The 23,828-nt window shown below is 43.1% G+C and overlaps 1 protein-coding gene across 10 annotated transcripts in view; it reads left to right on the top strand.

Moving 5' to 3' along the window:
* The first annotated feature begins 33 nt into the window (after positions 1–33).
* KMT2A (lysine methyltransferase 2A) overlaps positions 34–23,828 on the top strand; it is a 78,089-nt gene continuing 54,294 nt past the window's right edge. For 4 of the 10 annotated variants that reach the window (XM_045080462.1, XM_045080463.1, XM_045080466.1 and 1 more), the window contains exons 1-2: positions 34–518; positions 2,632–2,730. In XM_045080462.1, the coding sequence (XP_044936397.1) occupies positions 87–518; positions 2,632–2,730 (531 nt within the window). In that variant the 5' untranslated portion in view covers positions 34–86. Of the gene's footprint in view, positions 519–2,631; positions 2,731–23,828 lie in introns of those variants that run through there. The other 6 variants (XM_045080465.1, XM_045080464.1, XM_045080467.1 and 3 more) reach the window with 5 other exon arrangements.

Raw genomic sequence — 23,828 nt, 5'->3', positions numbered from 1 at the left:
TCCGGGGCCCTCGGCCCCCCCCTCCGCCTCCCCGCCCCCCTGTGTTGTCGCCTCTCCCTCTCGCTGCTTCACTTCACGGGGCGAACATGGCGCACAGCTGTCGGTGGCGCTTCCCCGCCCGACCCGGGACCACCGGGGGCGGCGGCGGCGGGGGGCGCCGGGGCCTGGGGGGCGCCCCGCGGCAACGCGTCCCGGCCCTGCTGCTTCCCCCCGGGCCCCCGGTCGGCAGCGGCGGCCCCGGGGCGCCCCCCTCCCCCCCGGCTGTGGCGGCCGCGGCGGCGGCGGCGGGAAGCAGCGGGGCTGGGGTTCCAGGGGGAGCGGCCGCCGCCTCAGCAGCCTCTTCGTCGTCCGCCTCGTCTTCGTCTTCGTCATCGTCCTCAGCCTCCTCTGGGCCGGCCCTGCTCCGGGTGGGCCCGGGCTTCGACGCGGCGCTGCAGGTCTCGGCCGCCATCGGCACCAACCTGCGCCGGTTCCGGGCTGTGTTTGGGGAGAGCGGCGGGGGAGGCGGCAGCGGAGAGGTAAGGGGGCGAGGAACCCCCAGGTCCGGGGTCTCGACCCTCTGCGGAGCCCCCTCCCCTCCCCCATCCGGGAATGAGGAGCATCCCAATTCCGGGACCCTCCTGGGGTCCCTGACCCGGGGCAAACGGCCCTCCCATCTTGGGACCCCCGTACATGGGTGCAGACCCCCAGGCGCCCCCACCCCAGGGTTTGGACCCATTTGGCTAAGGGCGTTTGCCCCCCCCCCCGCCCCTTCTTTCCCCTGACCCTTCCCCAAATCCCTTGGCACAGACCCCTCGCCGGGGTTTCCCATTCCGGGACTGAACCCCTCCTCCCTTTCACAGATTACCTCATCCGAGCAAGATTCCTCCCTCCCTCCCTCCTAGAGACCTGATCCCGCCACATCCCCGCCTCCCTCTCTGGGCAGATGTTTTACTCTTGGGGCAGTTTTCCTCTTGGGCATCTCTTGGGTGATGGCCTCATCCAGGGCCACGTTCTTCTCCTACCCCTTGGGGACCGATGTCCCTTCCAGCACCTTGCTTCCGAAAACCTGATGAACCCTCGCCCCATCCCCGGGCCAGGTCCCTGCACTACCAGCCACTCCCCCTTCCTTCACCTCCACCCTCCATCCTCCACCCCCCCCCCCACCCCACGCAGCTAGATCCTCCCTCCTCCTCCCCTACCCCGCCAGGAAAAATCTACTTTCCTCTCCACCTTGCCTCCCTTCCCCTCCTTTCCCTCTGGAGATAACGGTGATCTCCTCGTACAGCAGTCTGTTTCCCCCATTTTACAGAGCTACAATTTCTAGCCTGCTGGTGGCAGGGAATTACTCTACCTTTGCTTCACCCGTTCCCTCCTTTAGAATGAAGGATTAGTGGCATCTTTGAGAGGAAAATAGTCCACTGTCCCTTAGGCTCAGAGAGGAGCAGCTTTCCACCATTCCCCCTGGAGAGGAGGCAGGCTTTCCCTCCAGCTCTGGGGAAGGGGGCCCCTGCGAGGGGAGGTGTTTGTGGGGGGACTTGGGCAGCATCCTCCCAGGGGAAGCAGCTGCTCTCCTACCCCACCCACTGCGCCTGAGAGCACGCAGTCTCCAGCCTTAGCTCCCTCCCGCCCTTCTCCTCTTCTCCGTCATTTCACTATTGATCCACCTTTTCCTAGGCCAATCCTGGGGCTTGGAAGGGGTGGGGGAAGCAGGGTTGGGGTGAGGAGAGTAGATAAGGGACAGTTTTACTTTATTATGCTGGTGGTGGTGGTTGCTTTTGGTCGGGAGAAAAAGGGGGGATATGAAGCAAAGTTATGCCTTAGAAAGAGGAGTTAGGGTTATCTCTCTGATTCTTATAGGGGGACCCGAGGTGGATGAAGGGGTCAAGAACTTTGCTCCTTCCCCGCTTAGTACCGGGGCGGGGATGGGGATGCCTTGATGAGCCTTATTCAGGCCCCTTCAGCAAAAAGGAAAGTTGCCCTGGGAAGGGAAGTTGAGTTCAGGTTCAGCCAGTGGCGTTGCGCATTTGTTTTCCATTGGATGCAGAAGGGGGAGTTTGAATTGTAGGGGAGGGGGGAGAAGGAGATGGGGGATGCTAGGAGGAGGAAGAGCAGCTGCTAGGGGCTGAAGCGGAGGGGGGGCTGGGTAGGGGGTTGCTGCTCTGGAGTGCTCTTGATTGAAACAGAAAGGGAAAGATAACAACCAGCCGTTTCCTGCGTGCTCTGCCGTTGGTCCCGGGCAAACCCCTTGTCCCCCATTGTGCCCTACACCCCTCTAGATATACGGAAAGATCCTGGGAAGAAGGGGAGGGAGGAGGTCCCAGAGACCCTGGCCCCTCCTTTCAAGGAGCTGGCATTTTTTAGTTGTTAGTCTTCCTGCCTCCTTTTTAAAATCGTTTCTAAGGCAGCCTGATCAGGAGACTGACAACAACCCGCCTTCTGACAGAGCAAGGAGGACATGATGGGGGCGTGTTCCTTGCTATGTAGCTAGCTAACTGCAGCGTCCCTCTTCCCTGCCTCTCTCTGCTCTCTCTCCACCTCCTTTTCCCAGCCTTCAGAAGGCAGCTGCGGTCAGCAGGGTTGATTGAGACTATTTATTGGTTGCTGTAGATTATTATTTTTTTTTGAAAGGCCAATTCTGTATTTTTTAAGCTAACAACACAGATCCCATGTAGTTGGAGAACCAAAGGCCTCATACATGACAAAAAGACTGAACCGTTCAGGTTACTTGCATGGAGTTGGTGCTTAAATGTGAGTTGATTTTGCTTTTTTAAAAGATACAGCAGCAAAAAAAAAAAAAAAAAAAAAAAAGGCTTACTGACATTTCATTTACCTGCTTATTTTCGAAATTGAGACTTGCCTGGTTATATGTAGAATTTTAGTCCCATGTATATTTGAGTATAATAAGAAAGTCTGTATTAGGAGAAGCTAGTCTATTTTAAGGGGATCCTGAGAAGTATTTTCTTCTTGTTTAGCATGCTTATGTATTTTGTATTGAAGGACGAAGTGTTCACATTCCAAATGCTGTTATCACATATTCAAAAGCAAAGTTTTATGCTGACAGCTTGCAATCGTAGCTTTTCAAGAGACTGGTTAGAAAGAGAGCCACCTGGATTCAGGGACCTAATGTCTGGGCACCAGAATATTTTATCTGTTGGTCTTTGACAAATCACCTTTAAAGTTTTAATCAGGTGCTAACACTTCCTTATCCACTGGCATTATTTTGCTGAGCAGTGGTTTGTAGTGTGTCAAGCCTGTTAAGGAACTGTAGTTAATTCAAATAAGATTATATTAGTACGTTGCTGTTTTTTTTCTTTAAAACTTTTTGCCTGAACATACTTTACTCTGAGAAGAGCGGTTGACTCCTTACATTCAACTTCAGTATTTTTTCTGACTGGGTTTGAATGAGCTGTTGTTCCATTGGTGAGCTTTTTATGTGGTAGTTGGAGGAGTGTAGTACGTACGGGCTGATGGTATGCATCGATTAATGCTAACCTGTAGTATGGTTTAGGACTAAATCACTTAGTAGTGATTAGCTCCTCTGACCTGGTAGTTTTCAGTGTAGAAATGAAGCATTTTGTTACAGTCTCACAAATCAATGATAAGGTTCCAAAAGGGAAGTTCAGGGTTCCCTTGGGCTGACATACTTACAGAATTCTAAAGATTATTTCTCAGAATTCACTCACAGATCTGTATCAGGTCTTGTCTGGATTCATGAAGAAATAGTTTTGTGACCTTAAAATGAGTCTAGCCTCTTTAAATTCTGGTTTGCTTTAAGTGAATAAGGACTGTATTTGTTTATAACAAAATGTAAGTTAATACTTACAGGACTAGTAAGTTCAGGTGGTTAAAAGGTGATAGAACTTACAGATCACTTACCTGTTATAAACTCCTTTAGCCATGGGAGACTTGTCCTTCACTGCCACCAGTCCCCAACCTCCCTTGGACTGAATATCTCTGGGTAACAGCTACGTGTAAGAGTTCTTCATGACCAAATTCTGTCAGAATAGGATTATTTTAAAAAATATGTAGGTGTTGCTGGTCTCCTCTATTGGGGCTTTTTCTCTGACAGTCAGGAAGTAGAATTGAAGTTTGATTTTACTGAGCACAGTAGGAAATCACAGAGGTCTGCTTCTTCATCTTCCTCTTCCCTTCCATATTGTGTACTTTCTGAGGATTGTCTCAGGTACTGTTAATGCCACCATCCTTTGCCATCTACATAAACATGGCACAGCTTCCTCTCTGTTGACTAGAATTTGAGCTGTTTTTAATATAAACTCCACAAGTGGTTTATGTATCAGCAGTTAGTCCTTATTAATTTCATAATCCACTTACCTTCCTTACCACCTCATAAAATGTTCAAAGCAGAATTTCCAGCCCGATCATAATGTGGCACATTTTAGTTAGATAAAAATCGAAACTGAATGACAGCATTGGTCTCTATTTGTTTTAATTTGAAATGGCAGTTTAGGTGAGGTAGGCTAAGGTACACTCTTGTTTGGGCCTAGAAAAGATGTTGTTCCTATAGGCAGAAGGCAGTTGAAGAGTATCTGTGATTTTTTTGTTTTTGTTTTGTTCTGTTTTGTTTTGTTTTGAATGTTCGCTGGGCATATGTACCAAGAGGGGGAGTTGTTCCTTCATGGACTTCACAGCTAATCCTCAGCTTGACAGAGGGAAAATGAAGCAGAGAACACAAGGGGCATAGGAGAAGCCTCAGAGTGGAAGTCAGAGGACAAGGGCTCTCCTTGCACTCATCTCTCTCTGACCGGTTGCGGGACCTTGGACAATTCACTTTTAACCTTGAATATCTGATCTGTAAAATGAAAAGGTTGGGCTAAATATTAGCTCTTGAATCTTTTCTGCTCCAGGATTCTGATTCTTTTCTATTATGTAATTTTTTTGTTCAGGTCAGAACTTCTTATTCTGAGTTTATTTATTTATTTATTTTCTGAGTTCATTTAAACTGTCAGAGTCCATGAGCCTATTGGGTCATTTTTTTTCTTTTTTAAGATTTTATTTATTTATTTGACAGAGATAGACACAGCGAGAGTAGGAATACAAATGGGGAGTGGGAGAGGGAGAAGCAGGCTCCCCGTGGAGCAGGGAGCCCGACATGGGGCCCAATCCCAGGATTGGGATCATGACCCCAGCCGAAGGCAGACACCCAACAACTGAGCCACCCTGGCGCCCTCTATTTGGTCATTTTTAATCTTAGTTTGTACATTTGCCCATTTAATTGGTGTAATTGTTGGGAAGAGAAATTTCAACTTAGTGGGAAAGTTTTCATTGCATGGACAAAGTATAAGGACTGAAGAGTATGGAAAAAGTTCTTTTCTGGAGTTGACTAATTTCATTTATAAGAAAAGTGAAGATCAGATTTTAAATATAAATCTTATGTTGAGAAGCCCTGCTATTTAACTAAGTTTGTTTCATTTTTCCATGTCGTAGATTCCTAACTGCTAAAGGGAAGTTATTTTTCAGTCTAGGTGGTGTATGCCTTTAGGTGTATGAGCTTTTAAATGAAAAGAAAATTCTGTGCATTAATGAATTTATGAATCCGAAGTGACAGTATGTGTGTTGCAGGAAGCAGCTGTTAATAGGCTCTGAAATGTAGGACTTTGGTTTACCCTGAGCATCAGAAATGTAGTCTTTAGAACTTTTCTTCATTCTTGCTGAGAACCATGTGACATGTTCCCATCTCTTCCATTTGATTATCTTAAGGCACAGGGCTCCTGTAGGAGATCATCATTCACAAAATAGTGATTTGCCTTCTGATTAAGATGAGAAAATACTCCCATGTTGACTCCATTTCGGTATCTGTGCTCACCTTGAAGCTGTCCTTGCGTAGAGCATGTGTGTGGATGCCGACTCCATAGGCTTGCCCTGCAGCGAGAGGGGGTGGCGAGGGTGCTTTGCTTGCTCTGAGGCATAATACTCTGCAGTGCCTCTCTCTTCTGGAGACTCACTGTTTTAATTGTAGGTCTCCTAATTAAGATCTCTTTGTGCCTGCCCACATTCCACTAGTGTTGGCACAGGACTTCAGTTTCCTTCTAGCACTTAACTTGAAGGCCTTCGGTAGGGCCTTTTGTGAATATCTTGTCTTTCCATTCTTCCTCTGCCAAGGTGGAGAGCCCAGTGGCGTAAACCTTTGAGAGAGGGGGAAGCTATGTGACTGTCACTACTTTGGGAGGAATTTATTCCACGATTACTGGGATGGGAACCTCTGTTGTCTGCATATATTATTTGCGGGAAATAAGGAAGGTTAAATTACTAATGAGTCTGACATAACCTACCTGTACTTTTTAATCAGATTTTTAACCCTGTGGGCACTGGTAGGAAAGAGCTCGAGGTTAAAAAGTACTTGTTTGGGGGCACCTGGGTGGCTCAGTGGGTTAAGCCTCTGCCTTCGGCTCAGGTCGTGATCCCAGGGTCCTGGGATCGAGCCCCACATCGGGCTCTCTGCGCTGCAGGGAGCCTGCTTCCTCCTCTCTCTCTGCCTGCCTCTCTGCCTACTTGTGATCTCTGTCAGATAAATAAAGAAAAAATCTTTAAAAAAAAAAGTACTTGTTTGGGTCTTGCCTAGATTGGTTTAAAGCTTTATCATGGAGTAAATCACAGACTCATGATTTTTGTGGACCGGTAGATTGTGAAGATAATCAAACGAAATTATTGATTGCTCCTGAATTGTATCAAATTTTAAGACACAGACTAAATGAACATTAACTTTGAGATTTGAATGAACTTTTTACATTAGAGAAGACTTAGGGAGGTTCTAGAAATTACTGAGTTAATTAGAAATACTCTTGTAGGGTGCCTGGGTGGCTCAGTTGGTTAAGCGACTGCCTTCAACTCAGGTCATGATCCTAGAGTCCTGGGATCGAGTCCCACATCGGGCTCCCTGCTCCTTGGAGAGTCTGCTTCTCCCTCTGACTTTCTCCCCTCTTATGCTCTTTCTCACTGTCTCTCTCTCAAATAAATAAATAAAATCTTTTAAAAAAAGAAAGAAAGAAATACTCTTGTAGGTTCCAGCTTTTCTTGCGAAGCTGGCTAGGCTTCTAGAGTAGTTTCAGAAGAAGGCAAAATAATTGGAAAATGTCATTTCACTTTAGTTTCTAGTATACGAGTGCCCAAAATGCAGCCTGTTCTTTAATGGATCTAAACATGGCATGCTAGAGGAAATGCAGTCTTATTAGGAAAAAGGAATCTTAAATCCTTCACCTGGGTCCAGATGGTTTCATTGCTCACATCAGTATGAGGCAGGCAGACAAAGGGCTACTTTTTTGTTGTTGTTGTCATTTCATTGGTTGAAGAAGGCCTGAAAGAAGGAAGTACAGGATCTTTATGGCATGCATTAAATAAAGCTGGAGGCCCGCACTCTTATACCTGAGTGGGTGGTTTTATGGCCTAATTCTCTAATTGCTGGCATTTATGACAGTGTGGATGTTACTGGCCCTGTGGCTGAGATGGATTATGTTGGGAATAGGGAGAGAAAAGGGGTCCTTTTGTTGGCCTTTTCATTTTCCCCCTCAATAAGATCTCTGAGAAGGCCCCAAGGAAATGCACAGACACTTGAGCTGAGGGAACGACATCCCATAAAATGGTTCTTTATGTTTTTAAAAAGGATGAGCTGCTTTTCTTGACCTATCCAAAGAAATCCATACCAGCACTGTTAAATATTTCAATGAGCTTTGTACCTTGTCAGGTTACACACCAGGGGAAGCCAACCCATGAGGCTGTAACCACTGCCAGACATTTGCTTTTTAAAGACTAAGGCATTTGAAAGACAAATTTTGTCGTGTGATTTGTAGTTGTTTGGGATGATATAAGCCCCCTTGTAGTATTAGTACGAAGCTTCTTAGGGGCCAAACTTGGCTTCACTTTTTAGAAGTTGGACATCTTTAATGAGTTTTAGTTTTAAAGGACTAGAGATACAAATGTAAGAGTTAGTTGACAGTTTTCTGCACCAGCTATGAAAATTCCCCTTCCTTTGAAATGAGTAGTTGTTTTTCTATTTGACAAATAGACTAAAGGGATTTCCCCAGAAAACTTACCTTTAATTATCACTGTAGCAGTGCCTTGAGTCCCACCAGTGGGGCGGATCTCTTCCACTGGCATTTGTCTCTAGAGCTGGAGTTTCTTTCATATACTTTATTTCTTTTCTTACATTCTTGTTGTTGTGTTTGGTTGGAATGCTTGGGTGTAGATGTTCTGATGTCTTTCAGCAGCCAGAGCCATGAACCTTTCTGACGTTGGAACTGTTTTAGCCAGATCCAACACTTAGGATCTGTGCTTTGTTGAAGCATCATTGTTTCTTTCTCCTTTTACTGCATCAAAGTAACTGTGGCTTTCTGCCTTGAATTAGGAGAGTAACAGTACTTGTGAGGAGTGTTGTTGGAGAGCACTTTTTTCAGAAAGCTTTCCTTTATACTCTCAGTTCTGAAAACTGAGAAGTTGATCACAAATATCTCTACAATAAATATCTACACCCAGAGGAACAAATATTTACACATGTCTGTATTCATCTTCTGTCCATCCATGAGTATTGACTAATTTTTAGATCAAATGCGAACATACAACATTGTTCCTAGATTATTGCCTTTAATTATAAGCAGTAAAACCATGTGGATAACATCTCTTTAAGCTTAGCTAATGAGGAAATCCTTTTGTAATCTCTCCGGCTAGGATTTTTTATTTGTGCATATATAAATACCTTTATAAAGGATAGGGAGAATCTCATTATCTAATCTGTAATAGTGTGAGATAGTATAGCACAGTAATTAAGAGCTGTTAAGACCATGGGCTCTGGATTTAGACCGCCTGGGTTCAAATCTTGGCTCCCCTGTTTATTAGCTGAATGACCTTGGAAAAGTTTCTTAACCCCTCCATGCTTTAGTTTCTTCATTTGTAAATTAGCAGTAATCAAGCTTTGTGAAATTATTGTGAGGCTTAATTGAAATTATGCATGCAAAGTACTTAGCAATTTGCCTGGTACATAAGAATCTGTAATTATTATTAGGACTCAAAGTTTGAAAGGCCATGAGGGCTATAATCTTCTTTTTTTCCATCAAGATAACTGGGTTTTATTACTCTGATGTGTACATGTATATGTATACACATACATATCTATTTGAGAGCTATAATCTTGACTTTAAAATGTTCTTGATTTGGGTCTGGGTGTCAAGTTCATTAGTAAGCTTGGTGTAACCAAACTGAAGTCCAGCACGCATCTTGGCAACAGGGAATACCATTGGTGTCCAGTGAGAACATAATTAGAGGTGAGGCAGAAAAGGGAGGAGAGAGAACAAGACAGTAGATAGGCAGGTATGACACCGAGGAATTCAGTGCCTCCAGGAGCTGCGTAGTTATCAGGCCAAGGCAGCTATGTTGGGGTTGCCACTCCTGGTCTCAATAACTAGTGTTCCTTACCTTTTTACGTATGAGTGTAAATACTCGGGGATCCTTTACAGTGATTCTGAGGCGCTTCATGGTCCTCGGCCCCCAGGTTCAGTTCCATTCATTTATACTTGGTAACTAGTTGACATTTGCTCTCAAGTGTCAGTGCGGGGAGAATTAAGTGTTGGTCTACAGAGATCAACACAATTAATAATTTAATTATAGAAGAAATGCTAGGTTACAGTTCCTGGGGGTTGGCACTTAGTTTGAGAAATAAAAAAGAACCTCAAATAGAATAGTCAAAAACAGATTAAAGTTTAAGAATAACCAGTAGAGGGTAGTACACTTTAAGGAGGAAACATACAGTTCTGCTCTGTCTCTCTTAAAAAAAAAGGTTTGCTGAAATACCCCCATCGTTCACAGATGAAGAAACTGAGGCACAGGCGAGCTAGTTTTCCAGAAGTCATGGCGAGTAAGCGGCAGAGCTAGAATTCAAACCTAAACCCGTATCCATCGGAAAGCTCATTCATTCTCTCTGTTGCGCTCTTTACCTCTTTTCTCTTTGCACCCTCTCCAGTCAGTCTGTGAGGCTTGTCTGTGATACTGTTGCAGTGTTTAATCTGTCCCTGCTCTTCTGTTTTTACCATCCTACTCGAAATTTCCATTACCTTTGCATGGATTATTACCATAATCTCCTAACCGGTCTCCCTGCCTTCCTTTTCACTATATACAGTGTTGCCATTGGTTTTAAATATAGATCTGATTATGTCACTTTATTCCTAAAACCCTTTGCCTCCTCACTGAATATAAAATAAGATTTAAAATTCTCAGCCCTTCATAATCTATCTGGCCTACATTACTACATTTTGAACATTATCTCCTGAACACACATTCTCACTTACATGCTTCGGCCATGTTGGACTGCTAGTCTCTTAGGTGTTCTCCATAGGCTGTTTGTACCTGCCTTTACGCCTTTGCTAATGCTTCCTTTGCCTTAAAGTGTTTCCCATCTTGCCCTGCCTATAGCTTTCATGGCTCAGCTCAGATCCCCAGATCCCACCTCTTCCAAGAAGCCTTTTACAGATGCCACTGCTAGTGGAAACTCAACTTCTCCTTTCCCGTTTTCTGACTGTACTTAATACCTACCTTTAAAGAATTTACTCTGGGTTACCTTATAGTATAAGTACTTTTTTTTTTTAGTTTAGTTTTTAGGGAAAGAGCACACATGCAAGGGATAAGGGGCAGAGGGGGAGAGAATCCCAAACAGGCTTCATCCCCAGCATGGATGAGGCTTGATCTCACCACCCTGAGATCATGACCTGAGCCAAATCTTAAGAGTCGGACGCTTAATGGACTGAGCTACACAGGCGCCCCTGGTATAAATACCTTTGATTGTGTGTGCTTTCCCCCATTAGATTGTGATTTTTTTTAAGACTTGGATCGTTTCCATTTCTAAGTTACGTTTATGTTTTATATAGTTTATAGTGGTGACTTTCCATAGAAGGTGATCATTGAATGACTGTTGAATTGAAAATTTGATCCACATTAAACTTTTAGGAGTATCTTGCAAGGAGAGCGTTACAGAACCTATTATGTTGTATAAGACTTCTGAGCAGGATAATTGTGAGTGATTTTTTTTTTTAAAGATCTTATTGATTTATTTGAACAGAGAGAGATCACAAGTAGGCAGAGAGGCAGGCAGAGAGAGAGGGGAAGCAGGCTCCCTGCGGAGCAGAGAGCCCGATGTGGGGCTCGATCCCAGGATTCTGAGATCACGACCTGAGCTGAAGGCAGAGGCCTTAACCCACTGAGCCAGCCAGGTGCCCCGATTTTTAAAAAAAAATAGTAAAGTGGGGTGCCTGGGTGGCTCAGTGGCTTAAGCATCCATCAGACTCTTGATTTCGGCTCAGGACATAATCTTGGGGTTGTGAGAACAAGTCCCCCCTCAGCTCCCCAGAGGGCATGGAGGCCTGCTTGGGATTTTCTCTCTCCCTCTTCCTCTATCCCGTATCCCCCATCTCTTTAAAAAAAAAAAAAGTAAACTAATTCAGGTGTTGCAGAGGAACATCTAAGAGCCATCAGAGGACAAGGACGTTTCTGTAATAGTACCAAGTGGGGTTTTACAAGTGATGTTGAGGTGTCCTGACAGGAAACCATCATCTTTTATGTAGATAACTCCAGCACTGACCATCCCCTTACTTGAGTGTTGCTTCCATTTCTAGGTTGCTCAACTTAAAAGGGATGAGGACGCATTGAAGGCGGTTCTGAGGTGACTCAAAAGATGATTATATGATTGGAAGTCAGTCCTGTGAGGAAAGGTTGGGAGAATGAAAGGTTAAAGAGGCAATTTAATAACTCTTCCAAAGACATGAAAGGGTCCATTATTAGGAATGGTAACCAGCTGTTTCCCAGTCCCATGGGTCCAAGAGTAAGCGAAAATAGGTCTACACTGAAGCAAAGGGTAGTTACATAAAGAACTCGTTACTAATCATGTTTGTCATCGTGATGGTTGAAAAGGTTACCAGAATAGTGTTATCATCTTCTCTGGAGGTGAATTTTTAAAGTACTGTCCAACCTATATATGTAAAATGACCTCTCGGGAGCTACCCTCTCATTCTGGGAGTCAAAAAGTGTATTTTCATTCAGATCCTAGAGGGTGTGGATCATGTTTTGTCCTTCTTAATATTCCCCCAGGGGTCCTGGGGCCCTACTGGCTCCTTAAGTGTTTGGCTTGAATTGTCAATTTGTGGCAGTAATTAACTTTCAGTAGTAAGCTCCAGAGAAATGTCTTTATGAAACGATCTTATAGTAGTTTTATAGGAGAATAAAAATGTAGTAAATGAAGCTGAGAGAGAAATCTTAACATCAAGAGAAACCAGGGAAAACAGTAGGTGTGGTCTTACTGTAGGAAACAAATAAGTGTTTGTAGCCTTCATGTCCATTTTCAGTTGTAGTTTGAAGAGATGTGCTGCAAAATATCCCTTGGTAGGGTTATCACTGCCTGTGGACATACTGCAACAAGTGCTTTGTAAATCCTTTCCCATCTAATACAAGCTTGCTTCATGTGAATGAGGATTACAAAGGCCTCTGACCCTTGGCTTTTGAGGCTGTGTGGAGGGCTTGCATCACTCAGAATGAAACCTTTTTAGATATGTTGGGTTGCAGAAAGCATTTCCTGTACAGTCAGAATGAAAACCGTGAATTGGGATTATTCATACAGATTACCAAGAGTCTGGCAGAGCTGATATTAACACCAGCTCTTTTTCCTACCAACTTGTAGTTCCAAAACCTCTACTGGGTTATTGACACTTTAGTACTGGAATTATTTGTGAATTCCTTCTTTTAGGTGAAGTGTTACAAGATTTATTTAAGTTTATATACATATAATGAATTTTCTAAGTTTCATATAGGCTGTCCACTCTTAACCAGACAATCTCATTAAATGACTGGAGTTCACAGGTGTAGCTGGGTTCTTGCAGGAATTCTGCAAGTGGTGGCAAAGCCAAGGGCAGTTTGGATTCCTTAATTGGGAAATTGGGTGTCACTTAAGAAACCCAGGAATTGGAAATGTAAGAGGTTCATGCTTTTCCAGGAACTTAAAAATATATATATATTTTATTTATGTATTTATTTTAGAGATAGAAAGCACAAGCCGCGATGGGGGGTGGTCAGGGTGGGGCAGAGGGAGACAGGGAGAGAGAATCCCTGGGGAGTCTGATATGGGGCTTGATCCCAGGACCCTGAGATCATGACCTTAACCAAAATCAAGAGTTGGACACTTAACCGACTGAGCCACCCAGGTACCCCTTTTCCTGGAACTTTTAATTGCTAGTCATTCAGGTTTAATTTTGGAAAGCAAGTGATTATGAAGGCAAAGAATAATTGTCATGATACCATATTCTACTTGAGAGACTAGAGCTGGAGTAATAAAAAAAATACCAGGGACTTTTTTTTTTTTTTTTAATAGGTTAATGCCACATAATGTGGTCTTCTCAGAATGTGATGGCAAAATTCAAATATGATGTGGGAGTCAGAGGAGAGTGAGTTGGTTTTTCAAGATACTAAGAACACAAAACTTCCCAACTCTCTCTCTTTTTTTAAAAAGATTTTATTTATTAATTTGACAGAGATCACAAGTAGGCAGAGAGGCAGGCAGAGAGAGAGGGGGAAGCAGGCTCCCCGCTGAGCAGAGCCCGATGTGGGGCTTGATCCCAGGACCCCAAGATCATGACCTGAGCTGAAGGCACAGTTCTAACCCACTGAGCCACCCAGGCGCCCCAAACTTCCCAACTCTTACATTGAACATTAATTCCTAAAAAATACTAGGTCAAAATGATGTTGGCCGACTTGGAAGCTTTGTTTTGCCAAGGAAAATGTTCAAGTTCATCATCTAACTTCATGTTGCTCCTTCAGAAAACCGACTTTACCGAACGATAACCCTATTTACCTTCAGAAAGAAGGACGTTGTGAAAACCTCGTGTTACGGAGTTGCTCTTGGTCATTCAGCTGCGCATCTGTCCTCCCAGAAGGAAGGATGCACCCTACCTTTTGTATCAAGATATGACCAACAGGCTAGAAGAAGAAAGTTGAAATTTTGTAGTAGAAGCTTGTAATCGAATGAGCATAGAACTCCAAATGAAATTAACTACTTAAAGTTGGCATCTGGGGAACTCACACTTCTCGTAATAAAAAGGACCATCTCTGAAAACAGTGTTGGTGTTTGTTGGCTTAATATTTCCAGCCTGTTAGATGGATCTGGCCATGTTGTGGTACTTTGCTGTTAAACAAAAAATGAACCCTGTGAATGAGGAGTAACTTGATTTCTGCAGTATATCAGGCTTATTTCTTCTGCTTCAGACTTGAAACCTAGGAGTCTGGAAATACATCTCTCTTGATTTGTTTTAGGTTGGCTTTTTAAGATCCTGTGAAATAATTTGGGACATTGCCAAGAATCTGTATACCTTACTGTCTGAATGTGTGTGTTTATTTGCTGTTATTTTTCTCTTTTTCCTTTCCTTTCCTTTTCTTTTCCTTTCCTTTTTCCTTTCCTTTCTTTTCTTTGCTTTTCTTTTCTTTCACCAGTGAGCTACTTTATGACTACTTCTTTCTGAAGTGGGATGGGTGGGGGTTCACCTGTCTCATTTGCTTAACTATTTTGAGTATCTTTGCTTCTTGCTCTTGTTGACATGGAATGAGGATGGAGGGTACTGCTTCTTTCTCTAATGACAAAGTGGATATTTCTGTTTCTCAGGTGGCATTTGCTAGGTAGAATTGAATTAAATATTTGAAAACTGAATTTCATTCTTGTGTGGGTGAAAATTTTACCAGCTATTATTATTGAAGAAGAGTATATTATTGGCTTTGTACTCTTTAATCCTAGGTGACTTTTTTGGTGTTAACATTTCTCAATATCAGGCAGAGATCATATATTTAAAATAGTTTATTTTATTTTGTTTTTTTCAAGATTTTATTTGAGACAGCTTGAGGGGTGGGGAACAAGCAGTGGAAAGGCAGAGGGAGAGAGGGAGAAGCAGGTTCCCCGCTGAGCAGGGAGCCCAATACAGGACTTGATCCCAGGACCTTGGGACCATGACCCTGAGCCGAAGGCAGCTGCTTAACCATCTGAGCCATTCAGGTGTCCCTAAAACTGACTCTCTTTCTAGCTCTTATATATTCAAATAACCACTGTTCTCTTTAATGCAGCAGTAACCAGAGAAAATTTGGCCTTGGCCATAGCCCTGACAATCAGTTGACAAAGACTATGATGTTAGTTAGTAACTGCATCCATTTCTTGACCAGTTGCTCCCAAACCATCTTGGCTTAGGAAGTTTGTCTCTTAATGTCTGTGTATTTGACCATGCTTGAGTATATTATCCTTCTCCCTTCTTATAGAATCAACAGCATGGTTGTTATATTCTACTTTTTGGAAATGAGTTAGAGACGTCACTCTATTTTCTTCTATTACAAATGATAAAAAGTACTTGCAAGGATGTTCACCTTCCCCCTAAGCGGCATTCGTAAATGGATCACTGTACATGTGAGAAATGGAGAGAGATTGGAAAATCTAATTCAATTTTTTATTCATTTATTTATTTTACAGAAAGGGAGAGAGAGAGAGAGCACGCATGTGAGGGAGGGAGGGAGGGAGAGGGAGAATCTGAAGTAGACTCCTCACTGAGTCGATCTCATGATCTGAGCCAAAACGGAGAGTCAGATGCTTAACCTCCCAAGAGGTCCCTCTAATTCATTTTTCAAAAAACATCTTTTATGCACCAGAGAGATGATCAGGTGCTGGGGCACTAGCATTGAACAAGTCCCTTCTCTCATGGAACTTACTATGTAATTTCTTTTTCCTGAGTTCTGCTTAAAATACAGCATGAACATAAGTACTAAAATTATAATACTTTGCAAGATACTTTGGAAATTGGTTGTTTGAAGGTTGAAGCTCTCACAACTAATATTAAGAGAATTGTCCTTGGGAGCAGTTCCAGTAGGTGTTTTTCATTTACTGATTGATTCTTGAGTGAGCTAAACCAAGTATAATATATGGATCGATATATATATTTAAAGATTTTGTTTATTTATTTATTTGACAGAGATCACAAGTAGGCAGAGAAGCAGGCAGAGAGAGAGAGAAGGAAGCAGGCTCCCCGCTGAGCAGAGAGCCCAATGCGGGGCTCGATCCCAAGACCCTGGGATCACGACCTGAGCCGAAGGCAGAGGCTTTAACCCACTGAGCCACCCAAGTGCCCCTGGATCAAGATATTTTAAATATTTTCAAGGTGTTTAATAGTTTTTCCCTTCCTGTTAAAAGGGAGCATAAGTACTACCACCTCCTCTGCCACTTCTACGATCAAAGAAGTACCACTCACTTTCTGTACTCTGGATTCCATCCCTTGTCTTTTCAGGATTGTTCCTGCAATTATCTCACCTCTCTCATGCATCCATGGTGTTTCTCTCACATCTGGATTGGTCTTACCAACATATACAACTGACTATCTTTTTAAAAAAATTTTTTAAATATTTTAATTAATTAATTTTAAGTAAACTCCATGCCCAGCATGGAGCTCGAACTTAACGACCCCGAGATCCAGAGTCCCATGCTCTACTGACAGAGCCCCAAAGTGCACCTAAGTATCTTAACCTCATGTCCTCCTCTGGCAGCTACCCAGTTCTCAGTTTCTTCTCACAACAAAACCTGAAAGTGCCAGGTGTCATTGCTGTCTCCACTCCCTCATTTCCCTCTCTCCCTCTCCCTCTATCTCTCTCGTGTCCTGTCTCCACTCCCTCACCTCTTTCTTGACCTCAGCCACCGCAGCTGGGCTTTCTCCCCTTGGTTCTACTGGAATAGCTCCTATCAGAGTCCTCAAAGAGCTCAGTCTTGCCAGATTGAATAGATGGTTCTTGGTCCTCATCCTGTTAAACCTCTGGGCAGCGTTGAATTGGCTGACCACTCCCTTTTTGAAATACTGTTTTCTTGGATTCTGTAACACTACGTTCCCCTGCTCTTTTCTTAAGTCATTGGTCATTAATTTTTAGTATTCTCTATGGCTGGCTTTCCTCCTCTGCTTCACTTTCCTGAATGTTGGGGTCGTCTAGGAGGCTGCCTTTGGCTACCTTCTCTATCTACACCCGCTTCCTAGGTGTTCTCACCCAGGCCTCGTCTGCATGCCCAGGGACTACTAAGTCTTTGTCTCTAACTCTGTCTCTAACTCTAATTTCCATTTGGGCAATAATGGGCCAGGCAATATTAGTACCTTACATTGATTATTTTACCTAATTTTGATCCCTCTCTGAGGTAGCCACTATTCCCAGGCAAGAAAACAGGTATGTGTTGAAACAGTTGGATAGCTAATGGGTGTCTTAAACTTAAACCATAGCCAAAGAGTCTTGATTTTCTCCTTTCTCTGTGTTTGGGAATGACTCCGCCATTTACGCAATTGCTCAGGCCTAAAATTTAAGAGTTACCTTTGATTTCTCTCTTTTATTTATATCCCAAATAACCCACCAGCAAATTCTTTCTGCGTTACCACCAAAATACCTTAAATCCAACTTCTCCTCATTTCTACCACCCAAACCCCAGACTTTTCCATTACAGTCTTTTGGCTGGACTGCTCTATGGTCTCCTTGCTTGTGTTCTTATCTTGCTAGAGTTTGTTCTTCGCACAGCAGCCATGTGCTCCAAGTGCAAACAAGTCGAATCTTACTGTTCCTCTCTTTAAATCTGCCAGTGGCTCTCCCCTTACCCTCCATCCCCCCACTGCCAGAGTAAATCCACATTCCTTCCTGTGGCCATCAGAGCCATCCAGCCTCTGGCTGCTGGGCATGTCTGCTTCTCTGGCTCCATCTCTTGGCATTCTCACTCCTGCTAGAGAGCCAGGCTGGCCTGTTTGTCTGCTGTGCATCCCAGGCTTATGGCTGTCCCTGGGGCTTTGCACTTTCTATCAAACTTTCTATCAAGCAAGAATACTGCTCCACCTAGGTCTTTCTTTTTTGTTTTTGTTTTTTTTTTTAAAGATTTTATTTATTTATTTGACAGGGAGAAATCACAAGTAGATGGAGAGGCAGGCAGAGAGAGAGAGAGAGAGGGAAGCAGGCTCCCTGCTGAGCAGAGAGCCCGATGTGGGACTCGATCCCAGGACTCTGAGATCATGACCTGAGCCGAAGGCAGCGGCTTAACCCACTGAGCCACCCAGGCGCCCCCGCCTAGGTCTTTCTATGTCTGCCTTTTCCTCGTCATTTAGGGCTAAGCCAGGGTTCAGCAAGTTTTTTCTGTGAAGGGCCAGATGGCCTCCCTTCTGCTGTTGTCAGAGCACAGAAGTAGCCGTAGACAGTATAGACACAGATGAGCATGGAGTTTTCCAATAAAACTTTATTTATGTACACTGAAATTTGAGTTCCATATAGTTTTCATGTATACGAAATAGTATTTTTTGTTCATTTGTTTTTCAACCATTTTAAAACTGAACAAAAACAGGTGGTAGACCACATTGAGCCAGTGACCCATAGTTTGCCAGTCCTTGGTGAACCATCACTTTAAAGAAGCCTTTCCTGACCATAGGAAATAACCCCCACAGCTAACTCCCATTGATCCTATTGCCTTGGTTTCTTTATTTGTTATATGTTTATTTTCTGTCTCCACTAAAGTGCAGCCTCATGGGTCAGGAGTTTTGTCAGTGTATCTTTAGAGTCTAAACAGTGCCTAGCAGTTCTCAGTAAATACTTGCTGAGTGAACGAATGCCAGTCCCATTCAAACTGTGGCTGTAGACCTCTATCTGGTCTCCCTCTATTCAGTCTCTTTCCTACTTTAATTCCGTGTGTGTGTGTGTGTGTGTGTGTACACCTTTTCCAGTGTAAACTCTAAAGTTGTGCCTTTTTCTACACTTGAGAACCAGTGGTAGCTCCCTGCTGATTATTTTATTAGCTTTGACTGTACCATCCTAGAATTAACAAGGTTCTGATACTTCATTTGTCTCTTATCTTGACCCTGTTGTGGCTAGCCTTTTCCAACCAGATCAGTTTTTACTAATCCTTGCATCTGATTTTTCTTTCTCCCCATTGTGGTGCCCTTCCATTTATTTCCTTTTTAAAAAAGATTGATTTATTTGAGAGCAAGTGCTTGTGCGAGTGGGGGGAGGGGCAGAGGGAGGGAGTATTCAAGCAGACCCCACCTCCGCCCCCTCCCTAGCACAGAGCTTGTATAAACAAACTTTTGCCTGTACTTTCAGAGAAATTCCTCAGCTTGCTCCTGCCTGTGAACTTTTTTGCAACTAAATCCTTGCTTAACCCCTTTCCTAAAAGAAGAGAATTTCCCTCCATTGTGCTTTGTATTCATTCCCTCGCAGTGCTGATGCCTCCTCCCAGTGCTTTTTCCATTTATGACCGCTTTGCTTTTGAGGATTTTTGGTCTCTTTCCTGCTGCTGTGTTCCCCTTTGGCATATAAACATATTCTACTCAAGAAATAATCCTCCCAAGCTGGTCTTTCCCTACCTTATGCCCTATCTTTTGTTTCCCACATAACTGAGTTTTTTCAAAAGACTAGACCATACTCATTTCCATTTTGTTACTTTTTAAAATGATTTTATTTATTTATTTATTTATTTTAGAGAGAGAGAGAGTGTGTGAGTGGGTGGGGGCAGGAGAGGGGAAGTGGGCAGAGGGAAAGGGAAAGAATCTCAAGCAGACCCCCCCCCCCCCCCCTAGAATCAGCACAGCCTGATTCTAGGCTTGATCTCAGGACTCTGAGATTACGCCCTGAGCCTCAACCAGGAGTCAGAGGTTCAACTGACAAACCACCCAGGTGCCCCCCATTTTGTCACTTTCTAGTCATGTCTCTACCTACTGCAGTTTGGCTCTTCCTGCTTCTAACACTGCATTAAAGTTGGCTGTGCTAAGGTTAGGGGTGACCTCCCAGTTTTGCTTTCTGGTCCTTACCCAACTTGACCGTCCCTTGTTATATATTCTTCTCTTGACTACTGTGTGCCTACCACGCATGACCTTTCTCTTGACCATTCCATCTCCATCTCCATCCTTGGCTTTCACCTTTATGTTGTTGGGTGGAGGTATAGGCATCTGCCATGGACCCTCCTTTTCTCTCATATTCTCTCCTTGGGTGATTGCATTTATATGTACAGTTTTAGTATTCGTGTGTGTGTGTGTGTATTTTTTCATGGAACCAGATGTGTTCTCTCCAGATCATTATCCTATCTTAAAATTTGGACAGACATTTCAAATTCAAATATCTGAAGTGAACTCCTTTCCCACTTCTATAAACCTTTCTTCTTTCTTGTATTCCCAGTCTTGGGAAATATCACCACAAACCCAACCAACCTAGGCCAATCAACCTGCGAGTTTTTATTGATTCTTTCCATTCCCTTAACCCTGCATATCAGAATGTTGTCCATTTGCCTCCTGCCTGTGGAATCTGCCCTTTTCTCTCAATCCCCAGTGCTACTGCTGTCATTTTACAACTGCCTTCCTGCCTGCGGTTGTAAAGGTGATCTCTACTCACCCACTGCTGTCATAGAGATCTTTCGAAAATACGAATCCAATCATGCTTCTCTGCCCGCCTGAAAACATTGCTGACGAGCCGTAGAGCCTTCAAAATGAGGCCCACGCATCCCTGAAGATCAGCTTCCAATTCATGAAGGCATTTAACACCTTTCATGACCTGCCTCTGTCTTTTTTATCCCGCTTTCGCATCCTGCACCCCTTTCCCACATTAGCTAGGGCCTTAGCCATTCTACGCTGTTTGTTGTTTCACTCCAGGCCATGTGCTTTTGTCCCTCTGTGCCTTTGTTTGACTCCTCTCTGTGTACTGCATCTCTCCCTGACCCTGATTTCTCATCCTTCAAAAGTTAGATTAAGTTTTTGTCTTTTCTCTGATGGCTTTCCTGACCCTTTTTCCTTGGTTGGGTTTGTGTTTCTGCTATGCTGCTGCCATATTCATTCCATTAGCACATGTATTCCTCCAGCACAGCAGGCAGCACACTGGTATTCATTAATTTAATCATTTATTTTTAAAGAAAGATTATTTATTTATTTGAGAGAAAGAGGAAGAAGCCGATTCCCCAAGGAGCAGGGAGCCCAATTAGGGGCTTGATCCCAGGACCCTGAGATCATGACCTGAGCTGAAGGCAAACGCTTAACTGACTGAACCACCCAGGATCCCTCATCATCTCTTCATAACAGCCTAGCAGGTCCTTGAAGGCAGAAGCTGTCTTTTATGTTTAGATGAGCTGTCCTCATCCCTTAACCCAGAAATGGGCTCATGTATTTGAATGAATGAATGAATCAGTGAGTGAATTGGTTTAGTCTGTCCTGCTAGCCTGAGTACATTCTCCCAGAGCATTCTTTTTTTTTTTTTTTTTAAGATTTGTATTTATTTATTCGGCAGAGATCACAAGTAGGCAGGGGTGGGGGAGCAGGCTCCCCGCTGTGCAGAGAGCCTGATGTGGGGCTCGATCCCAGGACTCTGGGATCATGACCCGAGCAGAAGGCAGAGGCTTAAACTGAGCCACCCAGGTGCCTCTCCCACAGCATTCTTAAAAAGAAAAATCATTTTGTCTAATTCTTTTGCATCCACCAGTATTTTCTGCTACAGTGCTATTACCACAGTAGCTACTTAACGTTTTATAAACAATTGTGTTTCTTTTATTTTCATTTTACAAACATTTATTGAGTACCAAGTTTGTGCCAGATACTGGGAATACAAAAATAAGTACAATGTCCCTATCCTCAAAGAGTGAACACTCTAGAGAAGGAGTGTTTTAATGTGTTAAAAAAAATCCCTTGTGCTAATTAAGTGCTAGTAATTATGTGTACATGTCTTTAAAATGCAACATCAAGACCTTGGTGTTTTAGAGCTTGAAGCAGGAAACACAAAGGGAAATATGCCAGCAGAAGTGATAGCTACCTGGCCTAAGCTCCCCAGGGAGTCGTGTTACTCCTTTGTAACTAGAACCGAGGTATGCAGTATGCGTCTGCCATGTTTCTTCATCTTCTTTGGTTCTTCATGATCTTAGTTCTCCCACGGCCTCCTTATATGATGAAGCCATATATGATGATACCAAAACTTAGAAGCTTCAAATTTCAAAGAATTTCAAACAATTAGAGAGTATTGGGGTGATTTTGATACTATCTGTGATTGTTGATGTTAATCTCCAGTTGATTCACCTGTAAACCTTTGCAATTGAAGAAATTTGATTATTCACACTCTTAAGACTAAACATTTTGGAGACCGAATATGCAAAGATACGGTTGCTAAGGGGCATGTCTGAGAAACCTAACGCTTAATTCAGTGCTCCAAAGTGCGGAGGAGTCTCTTGCTAGAAAAGAAAGAATGTGAGCAGACTTTTATCTTGGGCCTTTTGCACCTGAGGATGGAAGTGGCTGAAATTGTTTATTTAATAGAAAAGTTTTCAAATTAGTTTTGGAACCTCCACCTTAGCCCGGGAGGTGAAGAACGCCAGGTGAGTGATTATTGGTCTGACTGGTAAACTGGGAAGAATTTAAGGGAGGAACTAAAAGTCTATGTATTTTAGTTGGGGGTAGGGAAGAAAAGGCGTTGAGGTCGATCAGTTGAAAGTTTATCAGATCACTGGTGTTACTAGGAACTGTGTCACATCTAATCAGTGCAGATGGTTTAGGTCTTGATTACCTAAACTCTGATTGTAACACTGGAGTGGTGCCTAGTTGCAGTACTGAGGGATGGAGATACACATTGCCGTCCTTTGGAAGGATTTTGAAATTTGTTGAATGTTTTTCTCTATGAACCGAATGCTTATATAAGAAGAAGAATGAACTGTTCTGAGATGTAAGCCAATTTTTTATTCCAGAATACGAGTTACATAGTATTTCATCCTTCACTGGCATTACTTTTTGAAAGGAAGAATGAAATTGTGTACCTGCCTGTCTGCCTTCAGGTACTTCTTAGGAGCTGGAATCATGTCTTATCTTTGCATCTGGAGCAGATAGCATATAAATGGCAAGCATATAAGTGGTTTTTGAATGAATGAACAAATAAAAGAAATAGTGCTTTCTTTGAAAAGTTGGCTTGTAGTCCATAATTCCTTGAAACACGGAATTTCATGTATTTTTCTCAAATATTTTCTTTATATTTTATATGTAAACATTATTATCTAATACTTATTTTGGGTTCACATAGGTTTTCTTGTGCAAAAAGAAATATTCCTGTTGCCCCATCATTTACAATGGAACCAGACACTAAAGAGTTAAATTCTTCCATTAAAATAAAAATCCTCAAATATTAAGGATATTTATTATAAGTAAAGTAGAATTTAGTAGAGGTATACCTGGTAAAGGTATGGCAGAAGTTCTCAAATAATTGGTTACCCTAGAGTTAGGGGTATGGGTCATAACGACAGACATTCTACACATTTATTATTTTTACAGTTAGATTTGATTTAGGAAGTGACATAGATGGGTTCATTGCATTTTTGATCACTGGAAGCTAAATATGACATAACAGTATTTTATAGTACTCAACTTGGCAAGGATATTTTTCTATGTTTGGAGGAAAGAAAATGTTAAAATCTTGGCAACCTGGACTCCAAGGACATCACTGTTGAGAAGACACTGGTTTGATGGCTCTTCCCTGTACTCTGTCTTGGAATGCGGTGCTCATCAGGGAAAGCCATACTGAAAGCAAAAGTATGTGTGATGAATGGCTGTTTGGGCCCAGTTCCCAGGAATCCTTGATCATGTGTAGCATGGTGTCTCCTGTCCTTTCTCTCTTCAGGGCTGTCCAGGCTGATGGTGCTGTAGTGTCAAATGTGGATTTAATTTGTTGGCTCTTTTTGGTAGACATGTTGCCTTAGCCTTTTGATTTTGAGGCAAGTCTAAATCCTTGGGAGGTCAGCACTGTTACCTTGTTCGTGACATCTTCCAGGAACCCCATGTGTGAAAGGGGGTGATGGGAGCGAGATGAGAGGG

Source organism: Mustela putorius, unplaced genomic scaffold (assembly GCF_011764305.1).
Source record: "Mustela putorius furo isolate JIRA1106 unplaced genomic scaffold, ASM1176430v1.1 tig00000460_pilon_pilon_pilon, whole genome shotgun sequence".
NCBI lineage: Eukaryota > Metazoa > Chordata > Mammalia > Carnivora > Mustelidae > Mustela > Mustela putorius.
Note: the sequence above shows the minus strand (reverse complement) of the source record. Positions and strands in the feature narration are given on the sequence as shown.